Here is a 23,514-nt window from a genome sequence, read left to right on the forward strand (position 1 = left end):
ATCTTGTTTCAAACTTTGTCGCTCCAATCTTTTATATGTTGCTTTGTACCATGAACGGTTAAAAAGATTGAGAATTGGACCTAACTCAACCCCAAAAACTAACTCAGGAGGAAGATTGTTCAAGTCCATATAAGCAACTTCCAGGTTTATCCAACCGATATGTGATAACTAACACAACCATTCACGTCCAAGAATGAACATTTTGAGCGTAAAGTTTACAAGTGACCAAACGGATGACCAAACTATAAGTAGACAGTCCAACACACAATGATAGAACATGCGCTCTGATACCATATTAAGATTGAGAATCGAATTTAACTCAACTCCAAAAACTAACTTTACGGAGGATGATTGTTCAAGTCCATTTATTCGACTCCCATATATTTTATCTAACCGATCTGAGACAACTAAAATAAAATAGTTAGTGTGTCTTGCTATTCGAATTATTAGAAATTGCGAGGCAATGTTTGGTAGTAGTTTTATATGTTTCGGGAAAAGAAAAAAGGTATAATTGGTATTATTTTTGGTGGAAATTTTGATTTTAGTTTACGAACAAAAACCAAATATTTTGTTGGTCTTTTGGATTTCTTTTATAAAAAGAAATTATGGAAACGAAAACAATAAATATCGATAAAGTTGATCGGAATTTGAACAGAGAATCTGATGAGAATTCTATGTGGACAAAGTTTGAGCTTGAAACCTTAGTGCTTAAGATATCTAAGTAGCCCATGTTACTTTGGTTTTTGATGTCGTACCAAATTTTGTTATTTTTAAAAAACATCTTCCCGGTAAATACTATTGTTTTAAAATAAATCAAAATATAATAAATTAGTGACTAAAAAGACATAATTAATCAGAAATTCAAAAATTAAATTTAAATAAAAATTACAATAATCTCATTATATTTCATATAAAAATGTATTGTACATAAATATAAACTATATTTTAGCTAAAAAAAATTAATTTATTGTATATAGAGATCGTCCAAGATTACAAGTTTGCATGCTATAACAAAGATGAATTATGTGTATTTCTTGACGATAAAATGATATATTATACAATGATTAAATTTTAAACTATTAAACAACTTAGATGAACTTTTTTCTGCCCAAATTTATTTTGAAAATATTAAATATTTTTTATTGGAATTTCTTTTAATTTTTGATCAGACGATTTCTATGAATATATCCAATAACAAATAATCAGCAAATCCTAATAAACCAATTTTTTGGTGTTTCCATTTCTTTAAACCACTATTAATGCATTGCAATTAGCAGAACTAAAATTTTCATGCAAATTTGTTTTACCAAATAAATAAAGATTAATTTTATGGTAAATAATTTTAATACTTAGAAATTATTCTTAATTATTAACAATACTAATATCTGTACCGGTTCAAGTGGATTTATTGCTATTAAATATTAAATATAATATCACAAAAAATTCATTTGAGATGATCTTTCCAGATTAATTTTGTAAAACAAATATCTAACTCGATCAATTTATAAAAAAATATTATGCTAAAAATATTCTTTTTCACTTTTAGTATGGATCAGATGGATCCGTCTAACAAAAATAGATCTATGAGACGGTCACATAAGATACCTACTCGTACAAAATATACAATGATATACTTATTATGCTTACGTGTTATTTATAAATTTACTAATAAATAGAAAAAAACTATTATTTGCATTTTTTTAATTAAATAATATAATATTACATATGATACCGACCATCAAGATTTCAAATTTAACAAACCACTTGACTAAAAACATAATCATATATTTAAATTTTTAAAATCAAGAGGCCGTCAGGATTCCGGAATAACCTGCTCTTAAGTTGACCGCTTGCAGAGAATTTTTAATAATTATTTATTATTTCTTTATATATGCAATTAGCCTTTTCTATATATCACATTTTCTCTCTGTGTGTGTGTAATGTGTGTATATTATCACATGTAACAAGTAATTGTTTGTGTTAAGGTGATTACTGGCGAGACTATCTCACATGGAGTTCAGTTGAACTAAGAAAATTAACTTACTTGTGGTTTTTCTGGAAGATTTTTACTATGAATTTGGTATAGATATGCATATTATTACACTTCGTAGAGTGTAGAGATATTTAAGCAGATACTCCGGTGGGTTTTGGAATGCCTGTGATGGCTGGCGGGGGGTTAGTGATGGTGTCAGCAGTGGTATTGGTGGCGGCCGCGGTCGTGGTTGCGGCTGCGAGAGGCGGCGGTGAAAGTAAAAGGGTGTTGATTCTGGAGAGGGCGTTCCCAGTGGAGGAAAGAGTCGGGATGGAGGTGATTATCGCTCAGGACAGTGCGAGGCACGCGCGGACGTTGCAGAGCTTCGCCGGTGGCATCGTGGATTTCCCGGTTTACGGCACCTCTGATCCTTACGTTGCTGGGTAACCATATCGCTCTTCTAAAAAATTTATCTTTTGCTTTTTGTAATTGTTTTTCTTCTCCTTTCTGTTATTAATCTTGTCATTATTATTGGTGCCGTTGTTTTGTTTCTGATAGCTAGAGACCCGATTTTATGGTGTAAAACTTTGTGCTGTTTGATTTTATTTATCGCTTCTGTTGATTGATGAAATTCAATGTATGTTTCAGAAATTTATTTCGTATTTAAGGTTAAAAAAAAAAAGATGACATCCATAGGTCTTGGTTTTTGTATTAAGATCCTTTGCATCTGTATGGACCAGCTTTTGAATGAGAAAACTCATAGTATCGTGTGTAAATTTCCTAGTCGTGATTCTTGTCCTCTACGATCCCTTGTTTGAACTTTCTTGGGAATGCTTTCAGAACTTTTGTGTTGGGCCTACATCATTTGACAATGATGTCGAGAATTTGGACTCTTCTGTTCTTCATTGTTTGGTTTTCTATGCCAATTAGGGTCGTTAATTATTGTGCTTCTAAGATTTTCAGTTGAGATTGACTGGGGTATTATATAGTATAATACTGCTTGACTTTATGTCTCCAACTTTGAAGTGCTCTGTTTGTCTTGATTTCAAGTCATTGTTAAGCATTATGTTCACGTGCAGTCATATACTCCTTAGTTGTAAATTTGTATTTTCCTCTTATGATAAATGATTAAGGCTGTTCAATTATGTAGACTTTATTATACTAAAGTGAGATTGGGGTCTCCACCACAAGAATTTAATGTACTAATTGATACTGGTAGCGATGTCCTGTGGGTTGCTTGCAGTTCATGTAATGATTGTCCCCAAAATAGTGGCCTAGGGGTAAAGTTCTCACTCTATATTGTCTTCCAATTGTTTTGTTTGGCAAATCACTGATGTAATCCAGGTTTTTAATCTGAATTCATACTGCTCTTCACTTGCAGATTGCTCTCAATTTCTTCGATCCTGCTATCTCGTCAACTGTTTCTTCCATTTCCTGCTCAGATAATATATGTGCTTCTTTAGTGCAAACCTCGTCTGCCGAATGCTCTGCTGAATATAATCAGTGTGGTTACTCACTCAAATACGAAGATGAGAGTGGTATTTCTGGTTTTTATGTAAATGATCTGATTTATTTTGACACAATTTTGGGTACCTCATTGATTGCCAATTCATCGGCTCCTGTCGTTTTTGGGTAAGCTACCATTATGATACATATCGAGTGAATGTGCGATACATATATACTGCTGTATATGCATCTGTAGATTTTGATTTCTTAGCTAACTGTTTTGGACTATCTTAAATTCTATTTTGATTTCTTAGCTAACTGCTTTGGACTATCTTAAATTCTTACTCTTGTTTGTGTGCATGCTTGTGCACTGTCATATACGCATCTGTGGAAATTGAAATTACTTAAAATAATTTTGGATTCCTCTTGATAAATCCAATTGTTTTGTTCTCAACGTTTTTAACTACACTGTCGCTACGATTCCTGTAAATTGTTAACTACACTGTCTCTACGATTCCTGTAAATTGTATAGAACTGTATGTACTTTGTATGTGGACTAGTCAACAAAGTCTTAGAAAGAACCGGGTGATTTTTTAAGTCGATTTATAACTTGATTTGGCACAATCTTGGATACCTAAATCCTATCGAATCCTTATGCTCCTATGGTTAATGTTTGTTATTATGATTCCTATTTATTGCAATTTGTATGTTTATGCTTGTATGTACTATGCATCCATAAGAACAGCTCTAAATACTAAGGACGGAAATTGTAAAAATGTGTGGAGTTTTTAGGAAATTTGAAGTGAAAATCAAATTATAACAATTTAAATTCTTGGATTTGGCACACAATAGGCCTCGTGTCTTTTCATTTTTTTACTTCTATCTCATTTTTTATTCTAGTTTATGGCATGAAAATGTACACGAGTTTGGCAGTTTCTAAATTTTATGCCTTTATTTTCCAAAATAAAACCTTGAACATAAATTTTATGGGGGAGCAGGTGCAGCACGTCTCTGTTTGGTGATTTGACAAAATCAGATAGAGCATATGATGGTATATTTGGGTTTGGGAAGCAGGGTCTTTCAGTAATTTCGCAATTGTCATCACGTGGGATCACCCCAAAAGTATTTTCCCATTGTTTGAAAGGAGAAGGCAGTGGTGGAGGTATACTAGTTCTTGGTGAGATAATGGATTCAAGAATCGTTTATACTCCCCTTGTTCCATCAATGTACGTACTATTTATGTTTTGAGAATATTCTAAATATTATCGTGGTTTGATTATACAATGGAAATTATGTTTGCAGTTTATAAGTTAGTTTTCAGTCAAGAAATTTAGCATTCATCCATGTGATTGAAACCTAAACAAAGAATATATTCTGTACAGTTATCCACGGTTAGATACATATTTTTATGTTCATGACGAGTTTGTAATTTAGGGATCATTCATATGACAGTATGATATTAAAGTAATGTTGGAAGGTCTCCTTTTCTTGTACATTTTTTAGCTGCAAGCATTTGTAAATTGTGCATTTTCCGTCTTCTCTTATCTGGTCTTGGAGCTGCATCTTATTTATTATGTGTAATTAGGTTGTAGAATTAACATATTTACGAATTGAAGGTAATAGTGTTTGTTTTGCTCTTGAAATTTATGTTTACGCTAGAATTTATCGACCAAAATTATGATGTGAATTCCTGAAGATCTAGTATACTTGCAATGTCAATCTTTTCCATTTACTTTTGGAGTGTTTAAATATGAAATTATACTAGGCCTTACTCATGTAACATCACTCAACCCATATGTTACAGCTTTGTCTCTAAGCTTTTAAACTCTCTCTTCTATGTTATGCATTCAGATCACCCATTATCCAGTTCCTTCGACCTTCTTTTTCAGAAGATGATTATGAGATGATTTTCCTGTTTTTGGATTTTTTTCTAATTGCTCGGTGTCGCATTAATTCTTTATTTCTAATGTTTCAGGCCTCATTATAATTTATATCTGCAAAGCATTGCTGTCAATGGGCAGTTGTTACCTATTGATCCAGCAGTGTTTACGACAACAGACAAACAAGGAACCATGATTGATTCCGGAACAACTTTGGCATACCTTGTGGAAGGAGCTTATGATCCTCTCGTGACTGCTGTAAGTGTATCTTCACCCTCCCCACATCTACCTGGTTACTCCTATCCCGATTTTGCTTGAAGCCACAACTCGCAAAATAGCCGCAAATATATCGGCTTTATCTTGTGCATGCCTCTTAGTGGTGTCCCTGTCTTGGATTAAGTTCTTTTTAACCAGTCACACACCACTGTAATAAAAATTTATATACGGTAATAATGGTGTCATTTTAAACCATATAACAATATAGTATTAAGTGTTGTCATTGTACCTTATAAGACAACAAAGGCAAGTGTTGTTTTTCAATAATAGCAATCTAATGAGAAGGAATATGTAATCGTGACTTTGATAATAATTGTAAGACAAAATGTCTACCAAAAATTATAGCTGATAATGACAGTATAAAATTCAAATCTTTATAATCCTTACAATAACACTAATGTCATATTTTAATCACTGTACCACACAAGACAGTAGAGACAATCATTATTCCCCATTTCTATGGCAAGTTCTTTTTACAGAGCTGAGCGATTTGAACTAGGCTCTTGTTTTAAATTAACCCACCATTTTTGGAATAAAAACACAAACTATTATGTTATATTTGTTGATGTTGCCATTATCTCTTATGAAGGAATCAGATGTTCACCCAAGTTCATAGGCAACATAAACAAGGGAGACTCTTCTTTAAATCTATTTGAACTATGAAGTTTTATGAAACTTTCCTTACTGAAATTAACATCATCCCAACTTCTTTCCTGATGTATTACTGGTTTGCAGATTACTGCATCTCTTTCTCCATATGTGACGCCAATTGTTTCTGATGGGAAGCAATGCTATCTAGTCTCGACAAGGTTCATTGAATCCCCCATTATTTTGATTGTTACATGATCGCCAATTTGGTTTCTGACTTGAAATGATAGTTGACATAAGATTCTTCACGAGGCTGTTTGGACTGTATAAAGAGATCGTTTCTGTTCTTGAAACAGTGTAACAGAGTTGTTCCCACCTGTTTCTTTCAATTTTGCTGGTGGCGCATCCTTGGTTTTAAGACCTGTTGACTACCTTGTTCAGATGGGATTTTCTGTTAGTGTTCCTATTATACTCATAATGAAGATTTAAATGTGTATCTTATTCATTTTGTTAATTTTTTCAATGACTCTTGGGTCTTGACTAATTTGAGCCGAACTTATAATTTTTACCATTTGTCCCAGGATGGCGCCGCAATGTGGTGCATAGGCTTCATTAAAGTTGAGAATGGAGACACAACAATTTTGGGAGGTTTGTTACATGGCAAAGGCAGCCTTTTTAGTTCCTCAAATCACAATAATCAACTTGATATATGTGTTAGTAGTGCTGTCTCAAAATCCCCAGTAACTAAATACACATATTTTTGGAATTCAAATCTTAATTGGATTTCCATTACGATTATGTCCGTCTGGCCCCTTATTATTTGTTTCAACTTTCAGCATATGGGTTTAGGATTTTACTTAAGTTCTGTAGCCATTTCTTCAATGCTGTGTACTGACGGTAACTTGATTTCAAATTGGCTTAAAAGTTTTGCAGGAATGAAAAAATGTTAAGAGAATCAAGTACAACACTCTAGAACTATAAGAAACATTTTTTTATCATTCAGTCATCCATTCACGTTGTAGAGAAGATCTATTACTCTTAGAAGAGAACCTAGTTGTGCAATGCTCGATGTCATAAGTTGTGTTTTCTGGTCTTTCTGTCGATATTTTCTTTCTCGCGCAAGTTCACTGATAAATGTGGGACAAACTTCAACTGCTATTTTCTTGTTTACAGATCTTGTTCTTAAAGATAAAATCTTTGTTTATGATTTGGCTCATCAAAGAATAGGGTGGGCAGACTACGATTGTAAGTGATTGATTTTCCTCCCTTATGTTTCATCATTCTAACTGTATCTAACATTGCAATCCCATGTAGCTCAGACAAGAAATTGAGACTAGCTTGTCAAGTGTCTCATCTAAAAGGCTAGTTGTTTGGCTTATGGGCCCGTCATTTTTGAACATCTAGCTAAACACTCTTTCATCTCAAAAGTCCGATTCTGTAAATCGTTTAAGCGAATCTGAATCACTTTGCTTCAGGTTCTTTGTCCGTGAATGTTTCCATAACATTTGGGAAAGATGAATTTGTAAACGCTGGAGAATTAATCGTGAGCAGGGGCTCGTCAAGTAGTGTACCCTTCAAAAGCACGCATCAGATTATGAACTTTTTCTTGCAGCATATATTTTTGTACGTCGGATGCCTCGTACTTCTGTAAATTATCTACCACCATAGAGGCTTGGCCAATTTGTTTTATTATAATTGGCAACCGATTGTAAGAGTCTTACTTTGGGATCCTGCGACGCCAGACTAGAAATCGGGCTCTCAAAGGTTTGTCCTTTTGAACATTGGCTGCAATTCGAATTCATAGAATGAAGGTGATGGATAGAATGAGTAAAGATTGTTTCATACTTCATTTCATACATAAAAAGGGATGAAGCTTTGGGAACTTGTCTTTGTCGAAGTATTCTTAGGTTGTATTTTGTTTTCTCATATGTAAATGTGACCAGATGATTCAGAATTATTCTTGTTTGCCTGTAAAAAATGGTTATTGCTAACATCAATTGATGTAGATAGAAGTTTTGATGAATCTAGCCTACTCGAACATTCGTTATTTGTATTTTTCGAAATTGTAAAACTCAAATGGGTTCGAACATGTTTGAATATTTTGAATCAGATTTTATGTTTGAGTTGGTGTTTTATTAAATACATAATGACTCATTATGCTCTCTAAAGAAAATGACTCCTTATATCAGAAAGATAAATAATGGCCTGATTTAGGCGGCATGAGACGGTCATACGGGTCATATTTTATAAGACATGTCTCTTATTTGGGTCATCCATAAAAAAATATTCTTTTTATGCTAAAAGTATTATTTTTTATTGTGAATATCGGTAGGGTTGATCCGTCTCACAGATAAAGATTCATGAGACCGTCTCACAAGATACCAACTCTTTTAAAAAAATATACTATAACGAAAGTGCGTATTCCGTAATTTTTCCTAAATTTGTAAAATTTAAACTTTTTCCTTCGTTCGTAAACATCCGCGTACACGAATGTTTAGGTAACTTTAATTAAATAATTAATTAGTTGAGGCTTCGTGATTGCGTTGTGTAACGATGATGGATACGTGGAGGAGTTAGTTTTTTTTACTATTTAGCAAAATCCTTGCTCTTTTCCATAGAGCCCCGTAAAAATAGAAACCATGCAATTAGTGCTCTCTAACTCACGATAGCATTAGCCTAACGTAATGCTCTCCGAACAAAATAGGCAGAATCTTAAAAATATAAACATACTGCCGTATGCAGTTAAGTTAACATCACGCCGATCTCTATTCGAACAGTAACCGAATGTAATCGATTGATATTTTAGGATATACGACGTACATGCGATGATATATGCCGCAAATAGTAGCGATTGCAAAATTATATCTTTGTCATAATTCACATGGACTCGAAAGGAGTTTTGTTATGTTATTTTCATGATATAATAAAGATGGTGTCCTAATATATAAAATTTAAGCATTTACAGTCCCCATCTTATGTGCTCAACTTTTCTCGAGTAGATCTCTTGTGAGACGGTTTCACTGATATTTATTCGTGAGATGAGTCAATCATGCTCAGGTTTACAATAAAAATAATACTCTTGATATAAAAAATATTATTTTTTCATGGGTGACCCAAATAAAATATTTGTCTCATGATATTAAACCGTGAGACCATCTCACGAGAGCTTTTGTGCTAAAATATTGGATTTATTTTACTATCTACTATCTTATTTCATAGTTGTCACTCAACTTGACGTAATTTAATAGTGTTTTCACCTTTCACTACTACGGAAAGTTGTCAAACGGACCAACTCATGACGGATTGGAGATCCCCAACCCAATCCATGGTGAGTTGCGGGGTTAGTCCGGCCCGCAAAAATAAAAATAATTAACTAAAAATTTCATTTCATTTCATAAATATTTATAAAAAATATCGATAAAATTTTTAATTATTTATTTCACACTTCTATATTTTATACAAAGTAATTAATATAAAAAAACACAACTTTCAATTAAAAATACATATATCACCATAAATTCATAATGTAATTTTTTTTATTTTCTTTTCAGGCCCGCAAACCAACCCAAGCCCCCTTAGGCAGGCATGCTTATCGGTTCCGTCGAACCGGTTTCGGATCGGTTCCTACCGGTTCTGGGTCCGATGAGTTCGGAACCGGTCTAAACCAGTTAGGAACTTAACCGGTTTCAGTTCCAAGTTAAAATACTTGGAACCAATTCAAACCCAAGACCGGTTCGACTGTTATTAAATTGGTTCCGGTTTGGGTCGAACCGGTTCCGAACTCTAATTTATTATATTTTATTATATAATTAAAATTAGTAATATTAATTGACAATTTTTTATTTAGTATTTTGATTACAAATAATTGTGATTACATAAAAAATTATAACAAAATAACTTAAACATTTTTTTTACAATTGAACATCTAAAATTCACGATTTATTAAAATATATTTTGAATACTCTGGATCTTCGTTGGAGCGTGAGCTTTGAAATTCTTCGATCGCTCCAGCGGTCTTATTCTTTTTTTCTGCTACAAATCAATCTTGTAGGCATGTTAGCATGGAAAGTGTTTCGAGCTTTAAATTGGTTCTTTGTTCACCAATGATCTTTCCACATACTGAAATTGCTGATTCGGAAGCAACACTTGAACTTTGAATTGGTAGGACATCTCTTGCAATTGCACAATGGATAAAGTTTAGAATTTACTTTCCACCAATTAAGAACATCGAAATTCTCCGTAGTCTCAATATATTGGCTTTAATAAATTTGGATCTCATTGTAATTGGTTGTTGTAATCGATTTTCCTTTGAAATTTTATCGTTTCAAACTTTGAAAGAAGTTCAGTGCTCCAATTTTGCTTTTATATGTCGGCATCTCCTCCGGCTACGCACTCGGTTCATCACATTGTCCACTAGCATACAAATCAAATAATTCTTGGAGAGAATTCATGATTGACATTTTTTGATCGTCAACATTCTTCTGAAGAAATTTAGAATAATATTCAAGCAAATACGTCTAATCCTCCTTGATTTTGAGTAGGATCATGTAATGTTGCTAAACCATGCACAATTGGGATAATTTCACAATATCTTAAATTTTGTTTTCCGTATTTGAAACAAATTCACTCATAACAGAATCATCACGATATTCAATAAATTTATAAAAACATATTGAAAAACAAAGGTAGAAACATGGTTGAAGTAGGATAGTTAACATTTCTAACAAAGAAACACATTTACTCAAAATATTTCAATCATCGTCAGTTAGCATTAAATATTCTACCGCAATATTATTGTAATATGTAGTAACTAAATCTTGAAAACGTAATAAAATATGAAGCAAGTGATATAAAGAATTCCATCTAGTTTCAACAGAAAAAGGAATTTTTTTAAATTTAATTCCATTTGATTCGACTAGTGTTTTTCAGTCACGTCGATATCTTCTTTCACGTAATAATTTCTCACATAATTTGAATTTTTCTATTACAGTGGACATATGCTCATTACATGCATATTTAACACATAAATTGATAATATGACATGCACATCTAACATGAAGCAAATTACCATCTAAAATTGGTTTTAGTGAATCTTTAAGATATTTAATTGCAAGAGTATTGGCACTCGCATTATCTAACGTGATCGACATTATTTTATTTTGTATGTCATAAATCTTAACAATATTTAAAACATATATAGTTATAACGTATGCGTTGTGTGACGATTCTAAATAATCTAGAGCTAAATTTTTTTTTTTGCATAGTCCAAGTTTCGTCAATCCAATGACATGTAACAACAAGATAAGATTTATATTTTAAATTAGTCCAAATATCATTTGTCAAACTAACTCTACAATAAATATTTGAAAGATGCGATTTTAATGTTTCTTTATAAATATCAAAACAATATTTTTTAAATGTGTGCCTAGAAATATTGTGAAACCAGGTTGAATAGTACTAGTAAATTCAACAAAATTTTCTTGTTCAGCTATTATAAAAGGTTGACAACATTTGATAACAAACTTTACGATGGTTTTTCGAGAAATTTCATTTGTAATTGTGAAAATTTTACCACTCGAAGGATTAATTTGTTGTTGTGTTGGTTCTCTACCGAATGATTGTAGTGTATCAGGGTCAGGTTTATGTACCTTAACTAAATATTTTTTCAAAGTTCCGGTACCACCGAAACCACCACCCGTTTTGCAACTTTTACATACAGCAAAAGAGTTATTCGTACCTTGTTGTTCAATATCGAAGTGATCCTAAACTTTGCTCTGTTTTGCACGGGTTGGTTCATATAGGCCCGCCTTTAAATAGATTGAAAAAATTCAACCCAACTTATCTATAATGTCTATACTATTACTATATTATTAAGTGTGAGGACATGATAATAACTACCTAGAGAGGACACCAACTTTTTCTTCAAATTTTACCCTTATACGATACTAATATTACACTTTTGTTTTTTGTTTTTTTTTTTCAATTTCAACACACAATCTTCCAATTTTACACTTATATGATACTAATATTACAATTTTGTTTTTTTTTTCAATTTCAAGTTTTCAACGCACACTTTTATTTTTATTTTTTTATTTCAACAATTCAAATATCAATTTAGTCTCTTCATAATTTGTCAAATTTCACTTTAGTCCATCGATAATGATAAAAAAGATTGTACACACACATCACGTGTGCAGAGTAACTAGTTTAAATTGTGTGGCGGCACAAGCCTAACTTGACGAATTTGATTCAAATTGACGGCTCTACTGCTACGTTTGGTTTCATCAATAAATTAAGCCTTTTTGTGAAATTTTTGTCCACGACCCATTTCCTTTATATAATATAATATATGTTCATTTTCGAGTGACAAAGCATCGAGATCAAATTTGATTTAATATTTGTAAATTTAAGAGTGTTTAATAAAAAAATTCAGCAAATTAAAAGCTTGAATATATACAATAACTTGCAAACCACACGCATTAAATAAACATGCGGAAGACAGTAGACATCCTCAAAGAATTGTAGAAATCATATATTAATATGTCAGATATTTGAATTGGTATGCATTGAATTATACGAACCCATCGAATAACTCAGATTAACCTATGGAATAATTGTTACCATCTCTTCCGAGTCCGTCTAGTAGCTAGTGTTTATAAATTTATTTTTTTAAAGCATACTTTTATGTATGTGTTTTATTATTTAAAACAAAATTCTTTGGTGACAGAGGTCATTAAATCATTTACAGTTGGATGAATAAATATGTTGATTTCATCCTACATGTAGGGGTACTACCCCATGATAAAATCAAAGGCTCAAATTTAGCCACACATATACGGGGTCCACTAATTTTTTTAAAATCACATATATGTGTGAATCTTGTCCATCAAAATAATGTGGTACAGTGCCCACATGTAACATCGAAGCTACCGAATAAATATTTGGACTCGAGTAAATGCCCAGTTGATTAGAATTTGTCCGCATTAAATTCATACATATCTACAATACTAGTATTGAAATTGTGAACTGTCTCATTGGCACCTGCATCTGCAACAGATTATTAATTATAAACAACCAGTATTAATTGTCCCTTATTAATGAATATTAGTGCACAAACGTATGAATATATACAAATAATTCATTTCATTTATATTTAAAAACAAATATTATATGCGTTGAGCTACATATGAGATGCACTGAAGTTTCAATACTTTATTAATATATATAATTATTAAAACAGATCTTGACATAAAAAATTAGTTACTCTAATATTTAAGAAAATTATAACTTTGTGTGGGCTATTCCTATATTTCAAATTTCTATCGGAAAACAAACAATTTCAATATAATCTTTATATTTCTACATGAAAAATTATCAACACAACAAATATTAAATGTGATCTTATTAAGAAATAGAATTTTATAATGTAAAAGCACTGCATGGGGACAAATATTGTACTCCCCCGATTAATTAATTCCAGCGTAACCCGAGATGCGTGAATATACATCTAAAGTATTTAGCATAATTAATTCTCATGTCATATTTTTATTCAAAATTAGGAAAAATTTGTGTGAGACGGTCTCACGAGTCGTATTTTGTGAGACATGTTTCTAGTTGGATCATCCATGAAAAATATTATTTTTTATGCTAAGAGCTTTACTTTTTATTGTGAATATCTATAGGATTGATCCGTTTCACAGATAAAAATTTGTGAGACCGTTTCATAAGAATCCTATTCATTCTCAGTGAATGATTTGAAATCAAGTGTGTTGACCAAATATATTGTTTTGTTTCAATTTAAAATTTATTATCAAACCTATTAATTTGAATCCACGCACCTTCTCACAAATTCAAATCATTCTATATCTTCAATTTTTGAAAACTTATAAAGTTCTTTTGTCAAACCTGATCAATGAACTTACAAAACTTTTCAAATTGTATTTGATTAAATCCAGTTATTACAGACATTGTCTGATTTCCATAGTCTAACATTTTGAATTTATTATTTATAAAAAATCTCATTATTAAAACATTCTTCATCAAATTAGAATGACCACGGTTCAATGACAAACCTCAGTCAATGTTTAGTAGATCTATAGGAGCATATCAATAAATTATCATTGCCTAGCATATTTAAGAATTCCCTAAATTATTAGGTTTCTATGTAGGGATTAAAACAATTTATAAACATCATAAAAAGTTTAAAAGTTTATTTGATAATTTGTTTTTTTCCCCCCAAATTTACCGCAATTTTGTGGAACTTTCCGACTTAAGAAGAGTCGGTTTTAAGGCAAAAACTTATGTGAGACGGTCTCACGAGTCGTATTTTGTGAGACGGATCTCTTAGTTGGATAATCTATGAAAAATATAACTTTTTATGCTAAGAGTATTACTTTTTATTGTGAATATCGGTAGGATCGATCCGTCTCACAGATAATTATCTGTGAGACCGTCTCACAAGAAACATACTTCTGTTTTAATTTAAATAAATATATATATATATTTATAAATTTAAATGGGTGTAATATATATAATAATATATTACGTCCATTTGAATTTATAAATTTAAAAAAGTGAATTCACTGTCATTATTTCAAAAAAAAGAACAATAAATAAATTATTCCAACGAGGTCGTTTTGTTAGGAAGCAGTAGCTTTCCGTGTAGTTGGCTTTAATGTTAAAATTACTCGACATTCAGAAATAGACCAACTCACTGCACTCCGATGCGATGACCAACGTGTCATTCTCTGATTCGCTGTTGGTCACTTTTATTTTAGTTTCGCACACTGCATGGTCAGCACTACCTGTATAAATTTTTTGGCCGGTGCCTTCCTTCCTCTCTCGCTTCTCTCCTCTCTGCGGCGGCGGAGTACAAAAGCCATGATGAAAATGGAAGCTCTTAGGTTCACGGGCCGTGCACAATCGCCACTTTTTACTGCAGAATTCACCTTCAAAAATTCCTCCGCCGCCGTAAAGAGCACATGCATAAAGCCATCGATCCATGCCGCACTGTCGAAGTCGACGGCGGAAATTTTACCGGCCCTTGAGATTCCAGTTCCTAGGATGTCTCAACTGTCCCCGCCTTGGGACTCTGTGGGGCCTTCTTTGGAGAGAGTTTCTCCGAGTTCTCTGCAGTGCGAGAGCGGGTATTTGATACCGAATCTGAATCACTCGGGCAACGGTGCGGCGAGTAACGGTAGCTTGAATGCAATGGAGTATTTGACGAATATACTGTCGTCTAAGGTGTATGATGTGGCGTACGAGTCACCATTGCAGCTGGCCACCAAGCTGTCGGACAGGTGGGGGGTTAATGTCTGGCTCAAGAGAGAGGATCTTCAGCCCGTATGTCTTCAATCTTATGCTAATATTACTTAATGTATGCGGCATATTTCTGCAAGTGTGTTGTTGAGTTCAAATACGGGAAAAAAAACCCTTCCATATTTACATGCAAGAAATTGTAGTCTGTAGATTGCCCAGGATTGAAATCCCAATATTTCAGCTGAATGTGGAATGATGGATAAAATAAGGAAAATTTATCTTTGTCGAAAGTTTTTTTTTTTAAATCCATTGAAATCATCTTGTAACTTTATCATATTGTTATTTTCTAACTTTTTGGGGGATAATTGTCATGAAATGTTTGTAATGTTTCAATCTTGGTTAATTTTTACACTTTTTCTTCCGTATCTGGGTACAAATAAATTTGTTATTGATTTTGGGAATGTTTTGGAGCTTTATACCTGAGTTTTCCTAGCGTACTTTGTTTTGACTGAGCTTTTTATTGAGGAAAAAGAGAAGATGTAAAGCTCGTAGCTTTATGGTGCGGTGTGGTAGGAGATCTTGGAATGTGAATATTATATTATAATTCCCAGGTTTTTTCATTCAAGCTTCGGGGTGCTTATAATATGATGGCAAAACTTTCGAAGGAACAACTTGAACAAGGTGTAATATGTTCATCTGCCGGAAATCATGCACAAGGTGTGGCATTATCCGCTCGGAAACTGGGTTGTAGTGCTGTCATTGCTATGCCCGTTACCACACCAGAGATTAAGGTTATTGTTTATTTAAATCTTTTTAATTGTTTAATTTGTTTTAGAATTTTTTTCCTGATTGATATAACAATATTATTAAAACCTTTTTATCAATAGTGGAAATCGGTTGAAGGACTGGGTGCCACTGTCATACTTGTAGGGGATTCTTACGATGAAACCCAAGCTTATGCCAAAAAACGAGCCGAAGAGGAGGGTCGCACATTCATTCCACCTTTCGATCACCCAGATGTGATCATAGGCCAGGGAACAGTTGGAATGGAGATCGTGCGGCAAATGAAAGAGCCTCTAGAAGCAATATTTGTGCCAGTCGGTGGCGGGGGCCTTATTGCTGGTATTGCTGCCTATGTGAAAAGGGTCTCTCCTGAAGTGAAAATAATTGGAGTGGAGCCATTTGATGCGAATGCGATGGCGTTATCTCTGCACCATGGCCGGCGAGTAATGTTGGACCAAGTTGGAGGTTTTGCTGATGGTGTAGCAGTCAAAGAGGTTGGCAAAGAGACATTCAAACTTTGCAGGGAACTGATAGATGGTGTAGTTCTTGTTAGCCGGGACGCAATTTGTGCATCAATAAAGGTCAATTTCCATTTGAACTGTTTGGGTTAATCTTTTTTCATCCTTCTTGATGCATTATCAGAGACTGCTGCTGTTATTGCGTAGTTATGTTCTAAGTTTGTGCCAGTCTGCACAATAGAATGTGAAGCTGTATTTATTTGTTGGGACAATTTGTATGTGTAATGTTTTTATTCCATCTTTGTTCTTGTATTCTCTTGTTATCTGGCTTTCTCTCTTTATTTATCTGTCTCGTATTTGTTTTTGCCTTATGACAGGACATGTTTGAGGAGAAAAGAAGCATTTTAGAACCGGCCGGTGCTCTTTCTTTAGCTGGGGCTGAAGCTTACTGCAAGTTCTATGGAATTAAGAGTGCAAATGTTGTCGCGGTAACAAGTGGAGCTAACATGAATTTTGATCGACTGAGATTGGTAACCGAACTTGCGGATGTTGGTAGACGTCGGGAAGCTGTACTTGCCACTTACATGCCTGAGGAACTTGGGAGCTTTAAGCGATTCTGCGAGCTCGTGGGTTTTCTGATCTATTTAGGCCTGTTATTTCCCACCATCTTAGGAAATGCATCCAAGTTTACATGCTTCAATTGTCTGTTTGCAGGTTGGACCGATGAATATTACCGAATTCAAATACAGATATAATTCAGAGAAAGAAAACGCACTTGTATTATATAGGTGAGAGATACATTTCACATATTTCTTCATATTACTCAAAGAATAAAGAAAAAGGTAAAGAATTGATAATTAAGCGTTTAGACAGAGAAGCTCATTTAAATTAAAAGTACTTTTTTGGCAATTAAGTATTTAGATGGAGAAATTCTTTAAAAAGTGACATTTAGTTGAACTTTTACTTTAAAAAATTCAAACACCGTGATGCTAAAAAATGTAATTTTTAGGGCTATTGCTACAGCTTCTTTATAAGAAACTTATGCGATATTTTAATTTTATCCAAACATAAACTTCATTTACTTTTTTAAGTAAAAAAGCACTATAAAAAACTATTCTTTTATAAATTGTTTTTTAAAACTAAGTGTTTTTGTATCCAAATTAGCTCCAATTTATCTTTTCTTTTTATTTTCTCCAGTGTCGGGCTTCACACTAAATTGGAATTGGATGCGATGATAGAAAGAATGAAATCAGCTCAACTACTGACCATTAATCTTACAGAAAATGACTTGGTCAAAGATCATTTGCGGCATTTGGTTAGGGCCTTTTTAATTCTTTCTAAGATTTGATTGAGCTTGCGAACACTTTGTTTCATCAATCTAATTGATGCTCATAACCTTTTTTAAGACTTTATAGGAGCTAACTTAGCTTGAACAAAGTGACTTTTCTTTTACCTTTTGAATTTTGTATGTAAGCCTGAACCCAGGTTCATACTAGTTAAGAAATCATACAAACTAGGTTATTCATCAATTTCAGTTCAATCTTGTCTTTGAGACGAGACAAGTATGAAACTTGGTCCCTATTGAACTCATTGAAAAGTTATCTTGAAAAGCTTGAGCATTTTCTTATTATATCGAACAAAGTAGATTATAAGCATTTATCTATGAGTATTGCAATCATATGTGAGATGAATGAAGGTTGTGGGAAGTTGCCACTCTTTATGTAGGCTACATTCCCAAAATATATCAGTTGCCAACTTTTATGTAGGCTACGTTCCCAAAATATATTTTGTTCGTACATGAACAAATTCAATCTGGAACTCTTCTCTGTAGGTCAGCTTGTTAAGCAATCAAGCCTAGTTTGCTCATTAACTTGACATATGTACATCTTAATGTTGTGTAGCAGAGCCGGATAGTTGTCTTCCAGACTCGAACTTCTGCCATACCTGTTGAAGAATGCAATGCCGGGTGTGGATTCTGTTAGAATAAGCAGAATATAAAATTCAGAATAAAACATAGTCAGAATTTGTGAAACATTTGTGAGATTTTCAACAAGTTCTTTATGTGAAACAGCAACCTGCTGAAAGTAGGAGTGGCTGAACCTGATGCCTATTTGCTTAGACAGTTTCCTGAGCAATTCAGTTTCATCGGTTTTAGGTCCAACTTTTCATTTCGATATTGTACATATTATGGAAAGAGAATTGTTTAAATAAAAAGGGCTAATGAGGGATCAGGGAAGGAACACAGATGTTTTGGTATTGTCAACATTTTCCCGTGACGGTTTTCTGCAAAAGAATGTTGTCGGATAAATTTGTCTGTTTCCCCTCATATGCTTGAGTCTGTACATATAGTATGAACATATATTTTACACTTACGGTAGATTGTTTTGCTTTGCAAAATCTCTATTTTTTTGGTTTTATAGTTTGTAAACGAACTTTAACATAAAAGATCAGGAATGTTTTCTTAATTTGGTGTAATTTTCTTTTGCCAAGTTTAGAGTACCACGCAAGATGATGAAATGTGGAAAAATCTGAATCTAGAACAAATGGAATGATTATATTATACCGAACTACAAACATGTTGAAATCATAGTTGGCAGCCTATCAGAGAGGAGCACACAATCAACTATACGTCAAATTCATTGTAGAACATGAGCTTTGTTGTTCAATGTTTTTGTTTTTTTTTTTTGTTTTTGTTGAGCCTCGTGCTATACTCTTTGTGTGATGTGAAAGAGTGGAATATATGTTTGTATTCGAATATTGATATAGTCATGCGGTTATTTTTACTTTTTTATAATGTATTCCTCCTCACTTGGATGTTTTAAAAATTTTACGTCCCTTGGAAGATGATGAAGAAGACTACACAGCATATAGTCCCGATATTCCATTTTTTGCCTTAAGTTCTACATGTATTGGTTAAGAGTATACATTCGATTTGCGTGCTCACTTTTTTTTTAAACTTTTTCCAGATGGGTGGCCGATCAAATCTTGAAAACGAGCTTCTATGCCGTTTCGTTTTCCCAGAGAGGCCAGGAGCTTTGATGAAATTCTTGGATATGTTAAGCCCGCGTTGGAACATAAGTTTGTTCCATTACAGAGCACAGGTAATTGGGACGATCTTTTTAAACACGCCGCCATCAATTTCATCCGTATGCATATGATACTGTTTATCTTTGTTATATATACCCTCACATATCTGTAGGGAGAAACTGGGGCTAACGTGTTGGTTGGCATCCAAGTTTCAAAAAATGAGATAGACGAGTTCAAGAATCGTGCAAACTGTCTGGGATATGAGTATGAAGTAGAAACCATTAACGAAGCGTTCCAGCTCCTATAATGAGATGATGATGATGCCAGATTTCTAGATGCCAAATTCTCGGAAGGATACAAGGATTTCGTCGATACTTGGTTCTATGGTTGTGGGACTTTGCAGTTGTTGAACTGTTGTGATCGTGGAGAGTTCAATGTATCTGTAGTAGTATCGTACTTGTAGTCCAGCTGAAATCTTGCGGCACGCAGTCTTTTTCGTTACCCGTATGCTTTGCATCAAGAGATTGTCAAACAAGAATCACTTGTGATGGGAAGAAAATTCTTGATCGAGTGTTTGTAGTGTTATATCTATGTTCCAATAAAATGATTCAAACATTACATGAGAATCGCCAATTACGAGATAATACGAAAATCGTCCGTCTCACAAAAACGACTCGTGAGATGGTCTCACATAAGTTTTTGCATTTTACTGCTTATGAATTAAAATTAGTATACGCAAAATATTATAAATTAAAATACTTACACACATTATAGAATTTTGCAATAAATAACCTACTTTAAGGTTTATATGATTATATATACTTGAACTAAATTATGCAATAAATAAATTTTCAATATAATTTAAGTCACTAATAATATAATATAAATTTAAAAATCTAATAAAATATTTTTTTTTTATCATAGAAAAAGCATATTAAATTACCAAAATTTATTACACTATTAACTTAATTGATTTTGATCAGTTTAATTCGTTTTTTTTTAATCCAAAACTTGAATCAAACTAATTTTTTTAAGTTTGGTTGATTTTAAAATCAATTCAGATTGTGATTGACTGAAAAATAATTTAAATCACGCAGTTTAATTTGATTTTATTTACACTTTATCTTTTGGTTCAGTTTCTGAACACCCATATATATGGAATACATAAATTGGATCAAACCTATAATTAGATAACTCCTCTGCATCTCTCTCTATTCACATAATTCGAACATGAAATTTTGCGTTAGGAGATTCAGACTTAATGTCAATAGAACCAACTTCAAATATCCATGTCATAATTTTTTTTAAATTTCTTTCAATTTTCGTACTTAGCTTGCTAATATAATCAGTTCATTAATTCTAAAAAATACTTTATTATTATTATGTAACACAACGCACAATCATACATTGTAAAATGCTAAAAAAATACCCCTTTTCCTTCGCATAAAGCGTGCAAAATACTCCAATAAAAGTAACAAATATTACAATAAGAAGCGTGTTTGAGCAAGCTAAATTCCCTTGTGTTACTAAAAGTGTGTTTACCCTCCAACGTCCTAACCAAATCTTTTGTCCCATGCAGAATTAAATCCCCCCAAAATAGTATTAAAAGGAACCAATAATTCCACCTTTTCATGTTCAAAACAAGTAATGTGCATCTCAATAATAAAAAAATTGAAGTCACTTTATTGCAACACACACCCATTGCTTCATCCAAAAGGAGCCAAACATGAGACATGCGCCCATCATTGGGTTAATTCAGACAGCAAACATGAAATACACACCCATTGCTTCATTCATATTTTGGTAATTCAGACATGTGTTCTGTAAACTGGTTTCTTTTTTACGTTCTCCGGTATATCTTTTTGCGTAAGAAATGTGAATATACATATACAAGAAAAATGGTTTTTGGTCAATTGGTAAGAAGGCATGAATGAACCCATGATTGCTAGCTGAGATATACACAATCATGGCAGATATACAAAACCAAAAAGTCCTATGCAAACTGAAGTACATGCAGCTCACGCCAACATACTTGACTTATAAATGAATACCATACATACAGAAACAATTCAACAAATACTCATATTTTCCATATATATATATATGAAAAGCAATCTAAAATACACAGTGTGGTGATTTGCATCAACGAGCTCTCCATGCATTCTTCCCCCTAAGCCACAAAGTAACATAAATCTAAAGAAATCTTGAAACAAATGGGGTTCGTGAGATACATAATAGGTGCACTTCTTGTTGTGCTGTTATCGGTTGCTAACGGGGATCCTCTGGTTCCCGCACTCTTAATCTTTGGGGATTCTGTGGTTGATGTGGGGAACAACAACAATATGCTAACCTTGATCAAGGCCAACTTCCCTCCTTATGGAAGAGATTTTGTTTCACACAGACCTACCGGAAGGTTCAGCAACGGAAAACTCGCCACGGACTTTACTGGTAATTTGATGATCAGTCCCTTGTTCTAATGCAAGTTTTCACCATATACATGTATGCTCACACACGAAAACACACAGCGGAGTATCTTGGGTTCAGTTCATATCCACCGGCGTACCTTAGTGAAGGAGCCAGAAGGGGGAACAATATTCTCAATGGTGTCAACTTTGCCTCAGCTGCTTCGGGTTACTACGAGACTACTGCACGCTTATACGTAAGTGCTCCATCACATGTAAATTAAAGATTAACTCGTGTAAAAGAATATCAAAAACGATTACGAAATTGATATGTTCTGAATTTGTTATAGCTAGTTTTGTGAACCGATATAACAGTTTTACATAATTGTACATGTGCATGCAGCGGGCCTTGACGTTAAGGCAGCAGCTAGCATATTACAGGGAGTGGCAGGGCCGAGTGGTGGACTTAGTAGGAAGGGCTAAAGCCGATGATATATTCTCTGGAGCAATTCATCTCATAAGCGCTGGGACGAGTGATTTCATTCAGAATTATTACATTAACCCAATCCTCAACACACTCTTCTCTACGGATCGCTTCTCAAACTCGCTCATAGAATCATACTCTAACTTCATCCAGGTCTTAAACTCACTCATAGAACAGTTTTTAGACAACCGGTCATCTGTGCATGAATTAACACGAACAATATTGACTCGTTATGGGCAGAATTTATACAATCTTGGTGCTAGAAGAATAGGAGTTACATCTCTACCACCCACAGGATGCTTGCCTGCAGCAATTACTTTGTTTGGATTTGGAAGAAACGAGTGTGTGGCGAGGCTTAACCGAGATGCCGTGGCATTTAACGGTAAACTAAATACCACGTCTCAGATTTTGAGGAATAGGCTTCCTGGATTGAAGATTGTTGTCTTTGACATCTACAATCCTCTGCTGGATATGATCGTTCACCCGACCGACAATGGTGAATTTACAAGATCCTAAAATTTACATTTTTGGGTATTTTTTTTTCCATTCAAACATTTCCTAATAACACTAATTCATAGTTCTACTTTTTTTTTCAGGATTTTTTGAATCAAGAAAGGCCTGCTGTGGGACAGGTGTGCTGGAAACATCATTTCTATGTAATGTGAGGTCTGTGGGGACATGCTCAAATGCCACGGAGTATGTTTTCTGGGACGGATTCCATCCTTCTCAAGCTGCGAATGAGAAATTGGCCCAGAGTTTACTTGAGCAAGGATTTGATCTCATTGGGTAACCTATGTATCTATATATATATTATACATATGTTGATTTGGAGTTAATGAGGTTCTATTTATGTAAACTTTGGACTCGAGAATGTTGTTGTTCTTATATTATTATAAAATAACTTCCATTTAATCAAATACCCAAATCAAGTCACCATGCT

The 23,514-nt window shown here is 33.5% G+C and overlaps 3 protein-coding genes across 7 annotated transcripts; all 3 read left to right on the forward strand.

Moving 5' to 3' along the window:
- The first annotated feature begins 1,887 nt into the window (after positions 1 to 1,887).
- Positions 1,888 to 8,185, forward strand: LOC142526929 (aspartic proteinase 36-like). 4 transcript variants are annotated; one of them, XM_075631612.1, is made up of 10 exons: positions 1,896 to 2,415; positions 3,123 to 3,252; positions 3,354 to 3,604; positions 4,417 to 4,644; positions 5,394 to 5,556; positions 6,310 to 6,383; positions 6,519 to 6,615; positions 6,744 to 6,810; positions 7,336 to 7,407; positions 7,638 to 8,185. In XM_075631612.1, the coding sequence occupies exons 1-10, from the start codon at positions 2,153 to 2,155 to the stop codon at positions 7,811 to 7,813; spliced, it is 1,521 nt and encodes a 506-aa protein (XP_075487727.1). In that variant the 5' UTR covers positions 1,896 to 2,152; the 3' UTR covers positions 7,814 to 8,185. The 4 variants fall into 4 exon arrangements, 3 of the variants coding, with proteins under 3 accessions (XP_075487712.1, XP_075487735.1, XP_075487727.1); XR_012815362.1 differs by having other exon boundaries at positions 1,888 to 2,415; positions 6,744 to 7,407; positions 7,638 to 7,814; XM_075631620.1 differs by having other exon boundaries at positions 1,891 to 2,415; positions 6,744 to 6,939; positions 7,142 to 7,809.
- A 6,780-nt stretch (positions 8,186 to 14,965) lies between these two features.
- Positions 14,966 to 20,258, forward strand: LOC142526943 (threonine dehydratase 1 biosynthetic, chloroplastic-like). The gene is made up of 8 exons (XM_075631634.1): positions 14,966 to 15,504; positions 16,032 to 16,211; positions 16,308 to 16,784; positions 17,039 to 17,287; positions 17,376 to 17,449; positions 17,859 to 17,976; positions 19,628 to 19,762; positions 19,861 to 20,258. The coding sequence occupies exons 1-8, from the start codon at positions 15,043 to 15,045 to the stop codon at positions 19,993 to 19,995; spliced, it is 1,830 nt and encodes a 609-aa protein (XP_075487749.1). The 5' UTR covers positions 14,966 to 15,042; the 3' UTR covers positions 19,996 to 20,258.
- A 1,513-nt stretch (positions 20,259 to 21,771) lies between these two features.
- On the forward strand, positions 21,772 to 23,430 carry LOC142526964 (GDSL esterase/lipase At5g03810-like). Of its 2 annotated transcripts, none has more exons than XM_075631671.1 (5): positions 21,772 to 22,136; positions 22,214 to 22,347; positions 22,494 to 22,727; positions 22,815 to 22,956; positions 23,171 to 23,430. In XM_075631671.1, the coding sequence occupies exons 1-5, from the start codon at positions 21,902 to 21,904 to the stop codon at positions 23,362 to 23,364; spliced, it is 939 nt and encodes a 312-aa protein (XP_075487786.1). In that variant the 5' UTR covers positions 21,772 to 21,901; the 3' UTR covers positions 23,365 to 23,430. The 2 variants fall into 2 exon arrangements, with proteins under 2 accessions (XP_075487786.1, XP_075487779.1); XM_075631664.1 differs by having other exon boundaries at positions 21,776 to 22,136; positions 22,815 to 23,070.
- Positions 23,431 to 23,514: the final 84 nt, after the last annotated feature.

The sequence above is a fragment of the Primulina tabacum genome, chromosome 2, assembly GCF_025594145.1.
Source record: "Primulina tabacum isolate GXHZ01 chromosome 2, ASM2559414v2, whole genome shotgun sequence".
Classification (NCBI taxonomy): Eukaryota; Viridiplantae; Streptophyta; class Magnoliopsida; order Lamiales; family Gesneriaceae; genus Primulina; species Primulina tabacum.